Here is a 16,997-nt window from a genome sequence, read left to right on the forward strand (position 1 = left end):
CTTATAATACTCATCACTTTTTAATAGCGAAAATAATTCATCAAAATATCCTTTCGATGAAACGAAATTAGTCCCATTATCACTATATATAAATTTACAATTTGCACCAGATCTAGAGATAAATCTCTTAAATAAATTTAAAAATGAAGCGGAACTAAGATCAGGTGCAAGTTCAAAGTGAACTGCTTTGGTAACCAGACATATAAAGATACAAAGATAAGCTTTTTGCTTATGTATACCTCGGCCTCTACATAGAGTAATGTAGAGCGGACCTGTGAAGTCCACGCCTGTATAGGTATAAGCGTTAGCCTGCTCTATGCGACATGGCGGCAAATTAGCCATAAACGGGAATATTTGCTTAGGATTTAATCTATAGCATTTGATACATTTATGTATGCGTTGTTTTATGGCGCGCCTCGCGGATAAAATCCAATATTTTTGTCTAGTTATAGAAAGTAAAATCTGAGGACCTGCATGTAAATTTTCGCGGTGGTAGTAATCAATTAACAAATCGATTATATGACCTTTTCTAGGCAATAAAATCGGATGTTTATGACAATAATCTAAAGAGGAATAAGTTAAGCGACCACCTACGTGAAGAATATTATCGCGAATAAACGGATTTAATTTTTGAATAGCACGCGAACACGAAATTCCTTTTTTTAGTTTTTGAATATCCTCATAGAAATTTGTATTTTGAACAACTTCAATGACTTTTGTTTCTGCGACATTTAAATCTTCCGCGGTAATATGAATTCCTTTAGGTAATTTCTTGAGAAATTTCAATAAAAAGACAACCGATCTCAGATACTTATGCCAAGAAGAAAACTTAGTACTTAACGTCAGTAAAGGATGTTCATCTACACTTCGCATGACAAGAGATATAGTTTTCTGTTCTGGAAGCGCAGAGGCGTTAGGTGAGAATTTCTGAACGGGCCATTGATTAATAGGCGACGAAGCCCATGTTGGCCCATTGAACCAGAGTTCATGGGTTAATAATTGCGAAGGCAATAGTCCACGAGATATACAATCTGCAGGATTCTCTATACCAGAAATATGATAAAGATCATCGGTACACAATAGTTCCTGAAACTGCGATATTCTATTAGCAATGTAAGTTTGAAATCTGTGAGGTGAGGACTTTAACCAACACAGAGCGACAGTAGAGTCTGAAAATACAAAAATATTGTCTACAGGTTGTCGCGATATTAAAGTATCATATACGTTGCGAACTAATTTTGCAAGTAATACAAGAGCGTTTAACTCTAGTCTAGCCAGCGTAACTAAACTAGAGGGAGAAGACACACGTGATTTAGAGCAAACTAATGAAATGATAGGTTTATTATCTCCATTTGTCACGTGTGTATAAATTACACAACCATACGCCTTTTCACTGGCGTCGGCGAATGTGAGTAAAGATAAATTAGAGTTATTTTCTACACCAAGGTGTCGCGGAATTTTAAGCTTTGATAAAAGAGGCAGCTCATCTATAAATTGTAACCAAGCCTCTATAATATGAGAAGGGAGCGTTTCATCCCATGACAACTTTAAAATCCATAATTCCTTAATTATCAATTTGGCGTATAAAATCACAGGCCCAACGAGTCCTAAGACATCGTAGAGTTGAGCAGTTGCGGAGAGAATAGAGCGTTTCGTCCATTTGAGCGAGGGGGGAGATACAAAAAAACTTAAACTATCATGAACGGGAAACCAATGTAATCCTAAAATCTTAAAGGTGTGTTCGTCGTCAAACGATATTCCTTCAGACTGTCGGTGCGTTTGAGGTATGTTACGTAATAATTCAGGAGAGTTACTAGTCCATTTAATTAAATCGAACCCTCCGGACTTAAACATTTGGATCAACTGCTCAGCCTTCTCTACTGCTTCTGAAGGATCAGAGGCAGAGGAAGCGAGGTCGTCCATATAAACATCTCTTTCGATTATCGCTGCGGCCGCGGGCCATCTATCCTTCTCTCTTTTAGCCAATTCGCGTAACGTGCGAAGCGCTAAAAAAGGAGACGAACGCAATCCGAAAGTAACGCGATTAAACTCGTAGATTTCTAGTGGTTCATTATTAGAAAATCTAAATAAAATTCGCTGAAATTTACGATGAGCGGGGAGAACTTCAATACATAAATACATTTGTTTCACATCTGCGAAAAAAGCGATTTTAAAGAGGCGAACGTTTATTAAAATATTAAATATTTCAGCTTGCAAGTTGCAGCCTGTATGAAGTATATCATTTAAAGATATATTAACATTAGTTTTCATAGAAGCGTCTAGAACAATTCTAAGTTTGGTAGTCGCTTTGTCGTCCCGTATAACAGGCCTATGAGGCAAGTAAAAACCAGGCATAATGCTTTCTTGAGGAGAAATCTTAGAAAGAATACCCTTATCTAAATAATCTTGAATAACTTCGTTATATTTTATTCTTAAATCAGGTGAGTTATTAAACTTCTTCTCAAGGTTGAGAAACCTTCTCTTAGCGGGTATATAAGAGTTACCCAAGCGAACCGGGTCTTCCTTAAAGGGAAGAGATACAATAAAACTGCCATCAGTTTTACGAGTAGTCGTTGTGACATATATTTTTTCACATTCCTGCTCTTCGGGACTCAAAAATTTCTGATGAGGAGCTTCTTCTACCTTCCAGAACCTCTCTAAGAGATTATCTAGAGGTTCACGACTGAAAGCGCAAAAGGCAGAAGTAGATATAAGCCCAGAAGCGATCGGCGCGTCGCCCATGATGACGTAACCGAGCGAGGTTTCTATAGCAGACGGTGAGCTATTCTCAGCGGTAATTTTATTAAAAAGCAAAATATCGCAATATAATTTAACACCAATTAATAAATCAACACAACCTGGTTCTGAAAAACTGTCATCGGCTAATGGAATGTTTTTTATCAAGCTTTCTAGTGCGGACAAGTTTACTTTAGCATCAGGCAATTGAGAAGTAATACCTTCTACCACCAGAGGGCGTATATCGTATACTTTGGTGTCATCGAAGCGTGAGGTGAATTTCAAATTAGAAATCCCAAGTATTTTTTGAGAAGTCCCACCTATGCCCTGTACTTCTGTAAAGCGATTTTGTGAATATACAGGAAGCGATAATTTTTTACAAGAAGCTATAGTAATATAATCACTCTGCGAGCCAGGGTCTACTAGACATCGCAGAAAGTGAGTGCGGCCATAGTTATCAATAACTTTTATTTTAGCGGTACCTAACAATGTAGTTGCGTTGCGTTCATGAAAATCACGAGAAATTGTACATAGCGATGTGTGTCCATTAGCGGACGTGTCATTATTCGACTCATTTTTAGCTTTTTGTGTAGCTACATCAGCGGGTATATTAGCGTAAGAATTAAAATTATTATGAGAGTTAGCGGTTTTATTAGCGGGTAGCGATATAGAATGAGAGTGCGTTGCGTTTTGTGCAGTGTTTATATTAACCGGATCACTATAATTAAATTTATTTGCGTGAGAAAAACATAACAGAGACGAATGTCTCTGGTTACAATGAGCGCAATTGTGAGTCGATAAGCAAGAGGCGGTTTTATGAAGAGTGCTTAAGCAGTTAGTACAATAAGAATTATTTTTTACTACTTGAAATCGTTTTTGCGGCGTTAATTTCATGAAATTCGGACATTTATATAAGTGATTATGCTTTTCATTTTTACATAAAATACATTTAAAGTCTTTAGAGTTTTGAATAGACTCCGTATTCACAAAAGATTTAGTAAATTTTGCAATAGGCGTTTTTTTATTATGAGGTTTGGTTGAAACGTGCGAATCAGATGGTTTACTATTACATCCTCTAGAAAGAACCTTACTTTGTTCTTTGACAAATTCTACTAATTGTCCGTAAGAAGGAATTTTTTCTTTGCGATAAGTTATTTCAAAAAGTTTCACCGTTTCGGGATCAAGCTTCAGAAGTGCGAGATGTAATAGGAAAAAATCTGTTAAATTATCCAATTTTAATTGTTTAAGAGCGTCGACGGAGGAGTTGAAAGAATTTAAAAATAATTCGAGACCAGAAGCGGTATTATTATTTAATGATTTAAAATTCAAAAGTTGATTTACATATGTACCAGCCAATGAACGAGGATCGTCATACTTGTCTATCAAATTTTTCCATATAATAGAATAATTTTCACCCGATACTGGCAACCCTGCGCACACGGATGCCGCAGAACCTTTCAATTTTCCAACTAAATAACACACTTTTTCACTGTCAGAAAGCGTTGGGTTATTATGTATTAAATTCTTGAATTGTTCATAGAATAGCTGCCAGTGAGACGAATCTCCCGAAAAGTCGGGTAATTCAATAGCAGGGAGACTGGATTTCATTGTGGGAAATTTAGAAAGACAAGGTTTTGTAGAATCATTTTTACTATAATAATAGGGTTCCAAAGATTTTTTAATAAAACAAAACATTTCCTCAAATGCGTTCCAACTTTGATAACTGATAACAGCGTTTGGATTTACTTTCATTTGCGCCATAGTATACTGATCCAAATTTAATTCAAACTCCTTACGCAAAACGTCTATATTGGCTGCCTGTACCAATAACGAAGGTAGTTTGCTACTGTCATCGCTAACTAGTAAGGTCAAGTCGTAAATACCTTGTAAGCGGCTAAACATCATTTCTTTCTTCGCTTCTAACAGCTTGAGATGGCATTCATCTGCGCTGTAGCTTGCAGGCAAGACTTCTTTTTTACTCATGATGAAATATTAATTTGTAAATTAATTAAATAAAAGAAAGTAAATACTTCTTCTTTAAATAAGTGTTAAAAAATATTAACAAACAGCGTTATACTAAGATGTCAACAAAAAGTTACTTGAAATCTATTATAAGTATCAAAAGATTTATGCTATAAAATGGAATACTTCGTTTCTCGTAACGAATGAATGAATGAATTCGGAATATGTACCGTTATGTACCTACCTACTAGTTATGACGCGGCGTAATAGTTTAGCGTAATTAGCGTATCGATTTTATTTATATAGCGAAACTAACCGAAGAAAACATCTTATTCTTCGATTATAATAAATATATATATGTGCGGAATAGTATATTATAACAATAATATAAAAATATAATACGAAATAAGAAATAGCGAACTTAGTACGTCACAACGGAGGTAGGTTAGACAACGAAATTATAGTACAAATCCGCTCGAATAGGACCAAAAATGTTATGGTGGTAATTTACGTTAATTTCGATCGATAGCTTCGTTGGAATACACCCGGAATGATAAGATACGGGATAGGAAGGAACTCACGTGATCTTCGACCCGTTCTTTTGTCCAGGATGCGTCCACCATAAGACTTAAACAGCGGGTGCGTGGCAACACAAAACAAGCAAAATTGATTCACAGTCTATTATTTATAAGGAGCACTCAACTTGTTGGTTTTTAATGATTTATCCACAAAACACACGCGTACACGGCTTTTTGTGATGGCGGTAAAATATTTCTCAGCGTGCGCACGACCAGCTCTCAACGAATTAGCGGGGCGACTCCAACCATTGTCGATCGCAGCAGGCGAACGTGCGTAACGTGAGATGGAAGATAGGGGAAAGGATAAAATGAAGCAGGACAGCTATCGTAGCTACACTTTAATTTCTACCACTATCTGTTTAAGTGTGTGTTACACGCTGTTACTCTCTCCATTATCGAGAAATTGCAATTATTGTGCTATAATAGTGTTGTGAACATACAATTGGCGCCGTGTCATATGAGTAAAGTATTAAGTTAATTATAGTCTTCTTCTCTACTATATAAAAATAAGTTCTGTTTTCCTTCCTAACGCTATAACTCCAGAACGCACGAACCGATTTCTACGGTTTTGCATTCGTTGGAAAGGTCTCGGGCTCCGTGAGGTTTATAGCAAAGAAAATTCAGGAAAAGGTAGGGGTAGGGTACGGGGGTAGGGTAGGGGTAAGGTAGGGGTAGAGTTAGGTAGGGGCAGTTGAACGTTTACATCGAGTTTCACGCGGACGAAGTCGCGGGCGTCCGCTAGTTTTATATGAATATAGTTATAATATAAATGAGCTATTAATATAGTCATAATATAAATAATATATTATATACTAATAAGGCTGGGCTCAATAAATTTAAATTCAAATTTCATTTATTTCAATTAGGCTTAATTTACAAGCACTTTTGAAAAGTCAAGTTATGTCATATTTAAATATGCCGCCACTCGATGCTGGAACAACATTCCGCCACCTATTCGCGACTCTCAATCCAAATTTAGCTTCTCTCAGAAATTGAAGAAGTTCATGTTATATAGACAAAAAGAGTTAGAAGATTATGCAGTGGAGGCATCAATTATTTAATGGGAACTTTAGATGCAAATAACACATTTAGGTACAGTCTATTAATTGGTATAAGTATTCATATTTCTATTTATATATATTATATGTATATATATATGTAATATTAATTATTGTATGTTGGCATTTATCTTTATGTTATTATCATTTTATTTATACGCTCTTATCAAGGTTTTTTGTTTTTGGTTTTTTTTTTTAATTTTGTGTCTTATTGTATGAATTTTTATTTTGGATGTATTTAAAGTATTTTGATTAGATGTTTAGTTTATAATTATAACTGACTGTGACGTCACCCGGGTCTCAGCTGAAAATCAGCGCTGCGCATTGCTTTCCTGCGATGAACGGCTAATGCTGAGCTGTAAACCCTTTCTGTTTGGTGTCACAGACAGTCATGTAATATCTAAGATAAGATGTACTGTTTGTGACACTAAAAAGTGAATAAACTTATTTTCTTTCTTTCTTTCTTTCTTTCTTTCATGATTTAATAGTGGTAATTGAAGTCGAAAACTTAAAATTAAAGTTACGATACCATAGTTAAATGTGACAATAGTTATAATTAGTGTGTAAGAAGTTACTACTGAATTACTCTGAGCCTTTCTGACTAATTTGAGCAGAGCGGGAACATAAATTTCCTAATAATTTCGTTTACTATTCGCGCAATAAAAACGCAATAGACGACGCCTTTCTAGCAACAAAAATAATGGAATTAAAGACAAATTTGTGCATGTGTGTGCTCAGTGCTGTATCCCTATTATTCGGATCGGTGATTTGGTAGGGCCGTAACCCATCTATAATATAAAATTATCATTGATCATACACGTGTATTCCCACCACGGTAACGGAGGCGTTAGGAATAAATACATTCAGCCTACTAACCCTATTGTAACGGCCCCACTATTCTTCATCTAGCCCCGGCGCCGTCTGTAGATAGCAAAGCTTTTGCGCTGTCCAAATCACCCGGCGAGGAGCATTACGTATTGCGTATTACGAAGCTTACGAGAAAAAAATCTTGTACTAATAGAAAACCACGTTATTTTTAAGTGTCAAAGACTATATTTTATCACCTGTTCTCACTGGAACTCGAACTACGAGCGTAAAACCGCGGGGCGTCAGCTTAAAATAAACATAATCCTATTTTTTTAGAATTTAAACTATTGTGAGTGTTATTCATATTAATTGATTATGAAACACGGCTAAAACTCACGTGATATTAGGTCGGAGTATCCCCGACTAGTTTCGAACCCTTACGGGGCCCTTAATCATGAGCTGGTTCTCACGTGAGTTTTAATAACCTTCGCCAGTCGGGTACTCCAACATACTTTTCGCTTGTCGTCACGTAGTTTCTTGTTTCTCACGTCTCGTCGCGTTGGTTAAACATAAAACCGTGTCGCTAATTCTTGTTATTTGTTCGCGAAACAGTTTAAAGTTTTAAACATTTGTAAACAGTTTCACACTCTGACTCGTTTGTTTTGCCCGGGCTTTGTTTATTTGAAACTTTCTAAAATTATTTATCGCGGCACACGCACTCCTATTTTCGAAATTTGCTTAAAAGTTTTTAAACTGTGAAATTACGTGACTATTAAGTGATGATGCAGTCTAAGATGGAAGCGGGCTAACTTGTAAGGAGGAGGTTAAAAATCCTCACCCCTTTCGGTTTCTACACGGCATCGTACCGGAACGCTAAATCGCTTGGTGGTACGTCTTTGCCGGGAGGGTGGTAACTAGCCACGGCCGAAGCCTCCCACCAGCCAGACTTGGACAAATTAAGAAAATCTCAATAAGCCCAGCCGGGGATCGAACCCAGAAACTCCGTCTTGTAAATCCACCGCGCATACCACTGCGCCATGGAGGCAGTCGAGTTGTGGATACGATATGGAATATATTTTATCTTTTGCGTTCAAAAAATCATAGCTTTTTCATTGACCGACTTGTATTTGAAACAGTCTTCAAAGAATGTAAAAAAGTACATTACTCAAGATCTCATCTTAACAAGCCAAGAAGACATATTTTTTTAAATAAAAGAAATTATTTGTATTCCATTAATATATAAGAATTTTAAATTGGCTGATTTCAACCCTTTTTTGTCTGCTCATAAATACAAGTACAAGTAATTTAGGAATACAATAAAAGGAAGGATCTCGTCATCATCATCATCATCATATCAGCCGATGGACGTCCACTGCAGGACATAGGCCTTTTGAAGGGACTTCCAAACATCACGATACTGAGCCACCTGCATCCAGCGAATCCCTGCGACTCGCTTGATGTCGTCAGTCCACCTGGTGGGGGGTCGGCCAACACTGCGCTTACTAGTGCGGGGTCGCCATTCCAGCACTTTGGGACCCCAACGTCCATCGGCTCTTCGCACTATGTGCCCCGCCCATTGCCACTTCAGCTTCGCAACTCGTTGAGCTATGTCGGTGACTTTGGTTCTTCTGCGGATCTCCTCATTTCTGATTTGATCACGCAGAGATACTCCTAACATAGCTTGTTCCATCGCCCGCTGTGTGACTCTGAGCCTTCTTATGAGGCCCATAGTTAGCGACCAAGTCTCGTAAAAATAGAAAATAACAACATTGTATAGGCATTGCCACTTACTACGGATCTGAAGTGTTTTATCATCTGTTTCATTAATGAAATATTCTTACATAATATCTAGGATAAAGCTAAAAGAAATCTACAAACATAAAAATTAATAAAATTTATTAAAATATATATTACTGTATTTTGGTTTGTAGGTTTGTATGAGGTGTATTTAAAATGTTTCACCAACTTTGTTGTAAATATATTCCCAGAAATCAACCATAATTTTCTTTGGATTTGTTGCGATCGTCAGATTTTGATCGACTACAACATACTCTTCACATTCCGTGGTATATTTGGGCCAGGTGAGGCCGAGACTCGTGTCAGGCGTTGGATTCCTATAAAAGTTGAAATATATTAGTTAGTTTATTGTTCGTATATTAATAAAATAAATATAGAAGCGGCGAGACTCATATTCCCACGACTCCGATTCAATTGAGCCCTTCATTTATTGTTAGAAACACAATATTGCGAAGATGGCGTAAACAAACATGGACAAAATTGCGAGAGTATGTTAATATATATTATGTATAATTACCCATATATCGCGAAATTTGTAAACAAGGTGACATACTCGTGAATAACTTTAGCAGAACTCGCATCGATAGTTAAATTTAGAGAATTCGCATTAAAAAGATATAGTAGATCATCTATGTGAGCCACACCATCTATTCCATACCGATCGCCTTCTTTACTGTAATAGTTCCGGTTGGTCTTACTTGTGAACTCATACATGTAGATATTATCATTTCTATTAAAATCGGATAAACGTCTTGCATATCGCATTACTGGATAAGTAAACATATCCGTGCTGTAGGCAATGAGTTGCTGCATATTTTCCAAAGCCATCGACTGTGACCCGGTATAGAATTCTACAATCGAATCTGCAAGTTCCAAATGCGTCTCTGGTGATGTTTTATAAAAAATAGTTCTCGGCACCAATGCTTCTGGGTATCTGCCATATTTTTGGAGTGTCAATGCTTTCTCAAAGAAAGGAACGCTAAAAATTCCTTCAGCTGAAGTGAATCCTATTAAAGTATCTGCCTCATGCAGTCCTTTTTCAACCGAAAGTGTAGGTGATTCCATTAAAAATGGTTCTTGTCCAAGATTTTTTTCCACTACCGTTACAAAATAATGTGATTTCACAATAAAATCAATAACTTCTTCAGCTGCTATGACTGATGCGCTGGTATCGAGTAAGTCTCTTACAGGCACAGATTGGAGGAAATGTAACAGTTCTGTAGGATCAGTAGCGTTAAAGCCAAGATTTCTACCAAGTACAAAGGCTCTTCGTGTTCGTTCAAATTCAGTTGTAAACTCGCTTATAGGTGCTCCGCTCATTAGTATGACCCTACGAAATAGTCCTCGACTCATGGGGGAGATTGCGTGCAGAGCGCTTGCAGCTGCTCCTGCGCTTTGTCCAATGATGGTAACCTTCTTTGGATCTCCACCAAAGTTTCTTATGTTTTTCTGTACCCACTTCAATGCCGCTACTTGATCTTTCAAACCAGCATTGCCAGGCACGTCTTTAGTATCTAAGCAAAGAAACCCTAATGTGTCGAGTCTATAATTTATTGTCACGACAATGACATTTTTGGAGTTCATTATAAAATCTGGACCGTAAAAATCATCATTTCCAGAGCCAAATGCATAACCTCCTCCGTGCAAGAAAACCATGACTGCTAGAGAAGATTTCCGTTTCAAACTTGGAGTATATACGTTTAAGAAAAGACAGTCTTCGCTTCCAGGTATAAACAGCATATCTTGAAGGGCGTCAACGTGTGGACATACATTTCCATGTTGGGTGGCGTTTCTCACTCCTTTCCAAGGTAGTGGAGGTTGTGGTGCCTATAAATAAATAAAATCAACTAATTTAAAAATAAATCAAATATAAATAATTTAATAAAAAATTAAAACGAGGGAAAAATAATAAAAAATATAGTTTGAGGAGCGAGTAATTTCATTCAGAACCGTTCAGCTGTTAAGATTATAAAATTATAATTTTTTTTCGCCATTTTCTTTAATTATTATTCCGTAAAAATCTTCAAAGTATCAGATAAATGATATCAGGTTTAGTCGTTTTCAGGTTTTGGAATGACCAAGGGAAATAGGGATTCATCTTTAGTTTGGATGGGAAAAGCAAAGTATTAGTTTTACCATTTTGCCAGATTTTTTTGCGTTTATTTAGGGTTCCGTAGTTCAAAGGAAAAAGCAGAGCTAAGATCACTTTGTCTATCTGTCAGTGACCCTTTATTTCGGAAATACATTGAGGTATCAAGTTCAAATTTAATTTTATGACTCAGGTCAGGTCAAATCAAACTTCTAAGTTTACGTAAAAAAGATACGGCCGTTTATTCAACAAAAAACACATTTTTTGAGTTAACCTGGGTAAAAGAAAAAAACGTTTAAACTATAATATATTTTAATTTAATGTCGAAAATATTTTAATAAGACTCAAAACTTAAAAACGTACCCACTAAACTAAAAAACAAAAAAATAACGTCATAATATTATTATGTTCTACTTGATAATCAGTTTGAAAGTGATAAGCCGGTGTCTTATTTTTAGCTGGTTCTGAAAGAACAATTTAAAAGAGCACTGTCTGAAATACCAAAAAAAATTTCAATATTCATGGCTTGAATTAATACATCAGAAGATGATGGAATCTTGAACATGATGAATATGAGGCCACATGGGGAATATACCCTATTAAAACAAAATAGAATTTATCAAATCGGTTCGGTGTCCTCGAGAAATCGATGTATCGATCAACTTGAGAATCTCCTCCTTTTTTAAAGTCGGTTCAAACAGGAATTTATCAAGTTTTTAAGTGTTGCGCTTCGCAACCTATTCAATTGTTTTTTTTTTTAATATATTTACTAGCCTTGAATCTCCAGAGGCCTGTGGGCGGTGCTGCATATGGAATTCCTTTGAAACTGTAATACGTCGCATCTCCCGTGATTGTCTGCTTTTGTTCTCCTCTCAGCATCCCTTGCTCCACTGACACTGTGACAGAATCCACATGTTTCTGTAATTTAGAAGGTAGCTAGTTATAGTTATATTAGTTGATACGTATCATTTTAACTTTACATTATTTTGTTACTTATAAAATTCAATAAAATGTATAGAAATGACGAGTCATCGAACCTATATAACATCGTCATCAACTCTCTCACTCACTGCTGAGTTCGAGTCTCCTCTCAGAATGAGAGGGGTAAGGCCAATAGTCCACCACGCTGGCCCAATGCGGATTAACAGACTTCACACAGGCAGAGAATGAAGAAAACTCTCTGGTATGCAGGTTTCCTCATGATGTTTTCCTTCACCGTTTGAGACACGAGCTATTTAATTTCTTAAAATGCACACAACTGAATAGTTGGAGGTGCATGCCCCGGACCGGATTCAAACCCACGCCCTCCAGAATCGGAGGCAGATGTCATAACCACTGGGCTATCACGGCTCTTGCTATACCAATTTAAAATAACTTTATTTTCTCACGTGTTTATTGTTACAAGCAATCATAATCAAGCATTTTAATTTTTTTTGTATAACTGTGGATCTGAGAGACGCTTAAGGAATTAGCCCGGGCGAACAGATGTCCGGGCAAATTTGGCAGATGGATTATTCCGTGATAAAAAGTACCTAATCCCGGAATAATCCACGATTCCCGTGGAATTTGTGACAAACTACGCAACGTAAACGCTATTGATTGCGGCTAAAAATGAAGGTACTTCGTGATTTTTTGCCGCAGTAATAATTACCAGTAAGAGCAAACTTAACACTCCAATTAAAAACATTTTCGAAACACAAAAATTTTATTTATATATTTATTTCACTTGAAAAATTAATGCCACTATTTTTATTCTGTGTGCTCGTAAACGCTAGTAGGCTTATCAAATAAAATATGAACGCACAATCAATACTTTATATTACGCTTGTGTATCAAAAAAAACATGCTGATTTAGTATTTAACACTTCAAATGTAATAGCGGTCTGAAAGTCCTAGTTGGACCTATTTATTACAAATGAAATAGAATGATTTATTAATTACAAAAATTAATAGAAAATGTTTTTGAGTCATTGATATCAATTATTTTTATGCACAAAGGGTTTATTCTTCACTTTCAACCAAAACCTTCCAGGATTGTACCTGTAATATATGCGCTCTTTGTATACATATTAATATTATCATATACTAGCTGACGCCGCGCGGTTTCACCCGCGTGGTTTCCGTTCCCGTAGGAATATAGGGATAATATGTAGCCTATAGCCTTCCTCGATAAATGAGCTATCTACACTGAAAGTTTTTTTTTTTTTTTTTATTTATTTATTTATTTTTTTTTTTTTTTTTTTATTCTTTACAAGTTAGCCCTTGACTACAATCTCACCTGATCGTAAGTGATGATGCAGTCTAAGATGGAAGCGGGCTAACTTGTTAGGAGGAGGACGAAAATCCACACCCCTTTTGGTTTCTACACGGCATCGTACCGGAACGCTAAATCGCTTGGCGGTACGTCTTTGTCGGTAGGGTGGTAACTAGCCACGGCCGAAGCCTCCCACCAGCCAGACCTGGACAAATTAAGAAAATCTCAATCTGCCCAGCCGGGAATCGAACCCAGGACCTCCGTCTTGTAAATCCACCGCGCATGCCACTGCGCCACGGAGGCCGTCATTTTCCCCTGTAGTTCCTGAAATTAGCGCGTTCAATCAAACAAACAAACAAACTCTTCAGCTTTATAATATTAGTATAGATTATAACCCATTATCCAAGATAAAGCGCATTTTACAGGAAAATGCTTTATTGTTTTTATTTTAATAACATTCAAGTTGCAAGTAAACACAGACATTCCAGCCCCATCGATACAAAATTGTCTCTTTCTACGGGTATTTTTCGATTCCCGAAAAATTAATATTGTTATCTTTAATGATAACTTTATTAAAAATATAATTACTTTACTACTTTATTTTGACAAAGTCAAGCTTCGCTTTGTAAACTTAGCGGAATTTTCATTTCTTTTGTTATCTAGACCCAATCATATACTTTAATGTAGGTTTTCAGAGTTCTGTCCCTTCTAACTAATACATAATCTTTGTTAAATTTAGCGCCAGGTTTTGACTAAACCATAGGCGTAACAATATATAAATTATAATAACTGTGTTTTCTTTAGTGCTTAGGTATAGTTATTTACACAACTCTGACCCTATTAAATGAAATTTTCACTGTTAGACAGATGAGGTTATTGGGCAACGCAATACTTCTTATCCAGAAAAAATCCTTGGTTTCCGCAGGACCAGTGAAAACCTGAATTTTACATTGCGGGCGTCCACTAGTCGTATATATAATGTTTCGTAATGAAGTAATTATTGATCTTAAATTGTTTACTGTGGGAATGGAGAGCATGTCGGGCAGGGTTGGTGAGTGTTTATGCATTTTAAAAGACGTCTTTAAACCACACCCTTGTCACAAGTCCTGGGACTTGCTCGATGTGCTTCCTCTACCACAAATAGTAAAATTAAGAGTAGTCTATTGTGTAAGCTATTAGTGATTTTAAGTATTAGCGTACCTGTTGTAACACAACTCTGTTGTGGCAGAGCCGATGACCGTTTTTCTACGACATATATATATGTTACCGGCAATGTGTATAAACAGGCATTCTATACAATGCCCAGGCAATGTATTTAAAATGTAATGTAGGCAAAATACCCAAAACTTGCAGGCAATGTATATTAATTAAATAATGTATAAAATATAAAAAAAATGGCAATGTATGCCTAGGTACATCACATATGAGTATATGAAGACCGATTACCGATTTAGAAAACTCAATCGGTCCAGCCAGGGATCGAACCCAGGATTATTAATATTTTTCCCTCATTCATTCATTCAATTATTTCTGACGGATATTTGAGTGCTCAAGCAACCGGTGGTCAGGGCTCCAGAGTGAGGAACCTCCTCACAATACGCGCCGTCTCAAGAATCACTGCCTTCTGTATCCGACTCTTGATCCAACAGTTAAGCGAAAGCTTCTTATGGTGTTGGTTGAAGCTTTTCGCTATAAGCCCAAAACTTTACTATTAGGTATTATTATGTGTAAAATTAAATGGTTAAAATATCATGTTGCTAGGCGCAAAAGACCCATTCGTTAAAAATGAATAACCTTGATTATTTTTACGTCATCAGACCATTGTAACTGAACAATAAAATATTTTTAAACAGGTGTACAAAGTTAAATTTGGTATTTTTATTTGGTTACATTACTGGAACGAATTTAAGCGCGTAGCTAAAAGGTGACTTGTTGGCTACACGAGGCGCGACTTGACACCGTCAAGAGGAGAAAAGTTGTAATATCTGGGGTCAGTACTAAGAGTCGAAAGATGCGAACTCCTACAGCCAGAGTATAGTGAGCAATGATATTAAATACTGTTAGATGTGTTACTAGCGAATGAAAAATGAGGCGTCAAAAGAAGAAATTTACACACAACTCAATGTTAGTTGTGGTCAACAACGAACGTTATTTAAACAAATTATACCTAAGTATCATCAACAATGTCGAGTTATGTGTTTAGGAAGTGTAAAAACTATATATGTATACATAAATATATAATGGAATTAAAAACAAAATTGTGCATGTGTGCGCTCAGTGTTGTAGCTTATTATTCGGATAAATTTTTGTGGTGATTTTGTAGGGATGTAACCGATCTATAGTATAAAATTATCATTTGTAGTGAGCTACTTTCCAGAGTGCTTAGAAAATGAGTATATTTATAGTTTTCCAGGTGCTGTTTTCGAATTTTCATTTTGCCACCTCGTATTTTGCCGCTCGCGGCGCCACTTTTAAGATATCTTTTAGTTCATTTTATTCCTAAATATTTACTGAGTCTAAAGCCTCGATGACACGAAAGGGAAAAATGTGGTTGTAGGCGCCATTTAGTGCCAGTGGCGCCGCGAGTGGCAAAAATACGATGTGTCGAAGTGTAGTCTAGTAGTTCCTGTTCCCGTGAGAATTCAGGGATAAATGTAGTCTATGCTAATTGATAAAATATTTTTGACGTGACAACGTCTTATAAATTTTGCCGGGTGACACTTCAATAAACTGCGTTACGCTCCGCTCACGTTATGCGCTCACAATGAGAGCGAGTGAATAAAATTTTGTTAATATGAAATTCAGTGCGAGATTCTTTGTATAAATTAATGTTTTAAATATAATTCTTTGTATAAATAAATGTTTTAAATTGTTACTATTATTTCATCCTTCTTCCTACTATACGAATGAATATTCACATTAAAATTATTTTACCACTCAAAGTCACATAAAACTTTCGCCCGTATACCGACTTTACAGGCAACCAATTTTTTTTTTAAATCAGTTAAGTGGTTTAGAGGACTCAAACGGTAAAGTGAAAACATCGTGAGGAAACCTGCATAAGTACCTGAAAATTTTCTTAATTTTTTACGTGTGTGAATTCTGCCAATCCTCTTTGGGTCAGCCTGGTGGACTATTGGCCTAACCCCTCATTCTGAGAGGAGACTCGTGCTCAACAGTAAGCCGAAAATGGGTTTGCTAATGATGAATGGTTTAGACGTGAAAGCTTATAAACGTATGGTTATTATAGTTATACTTACATTTTAAGACATCGCTAAAGAACAAGACGTCAATCGTAAACTCACAACACTATTAAAGCCAAGGATATTTTAAACTATAGATATGTTACGTTTCTACAAAATTACCGCAAAAAGTGATCTGAATTTAATTTAACGTGAAATTGCTACATAATACCAATTTCACGTTTAAGGAGAGAGCAACAGTGTGTAAAGTTGGATTTATATTTGTCTGATGTGTCGTGTCGTAACGCATCAGAACAGAATCGGCATCATACATTTTGTATGCAGCACATCAGAAGCCATCACGACATGTCACAACACATAAGTGTAAACGTTGCCATATAAAATGTATGATACCGATTCTGTTCTGATGCGTCACGACACGACCCGTCAGACAAATATAAATCCGGCTTTACACACCACACGTGTGAGTGTGAGAGACACAAACTCAACCGGGCGTTATTCCCGATGTAAAAC

General features: G+C 36.4%; 1 protein-coding gene across 1 annotated transcript; it reads right to left on the reverse strand.

Moving 5' to 3' along the window:
• Nucleotides 1-9,451: 9,451 nt before the first annotated feature.
• On the reverse strand, nt 9,452-12,439 carry LOC112058200 (juvenile hormone esterase). Its single transcript, XM_052882627.1, has 3 exons — nt 12,416-12,439; nt 11,802-11,945; nt 9,452-10,765 (listed from the first exon to the last, which is right to left on the reverse strand). The coding sequence occupies exons 1-3, from the start codon at nt 12,437-12,439 to the stop codon at nt 9,452-9,454; spliced, it is 1,482 nt and encodes a 493-aa protein (XP_052738587.1).
• Nucleotides 12,440-16,997: the final 4,558 nt, after the last annotated feature.

Source organism: Bicyclus anynana, chromosome 7 (genome assembly GCF_947172395.1).
Source record: "Bicyclus anynana chromosome 7, ilBicAnyn1.1, whole genome shotgun sequence".
NCBI classification, from domain to species: domain Eukaryota; kingdom Metazoa; phylum Arthropoda; class Insecta; order Lepidoptera; family Nymphalidae; genus Bicyclus; species Bicyclus anynana.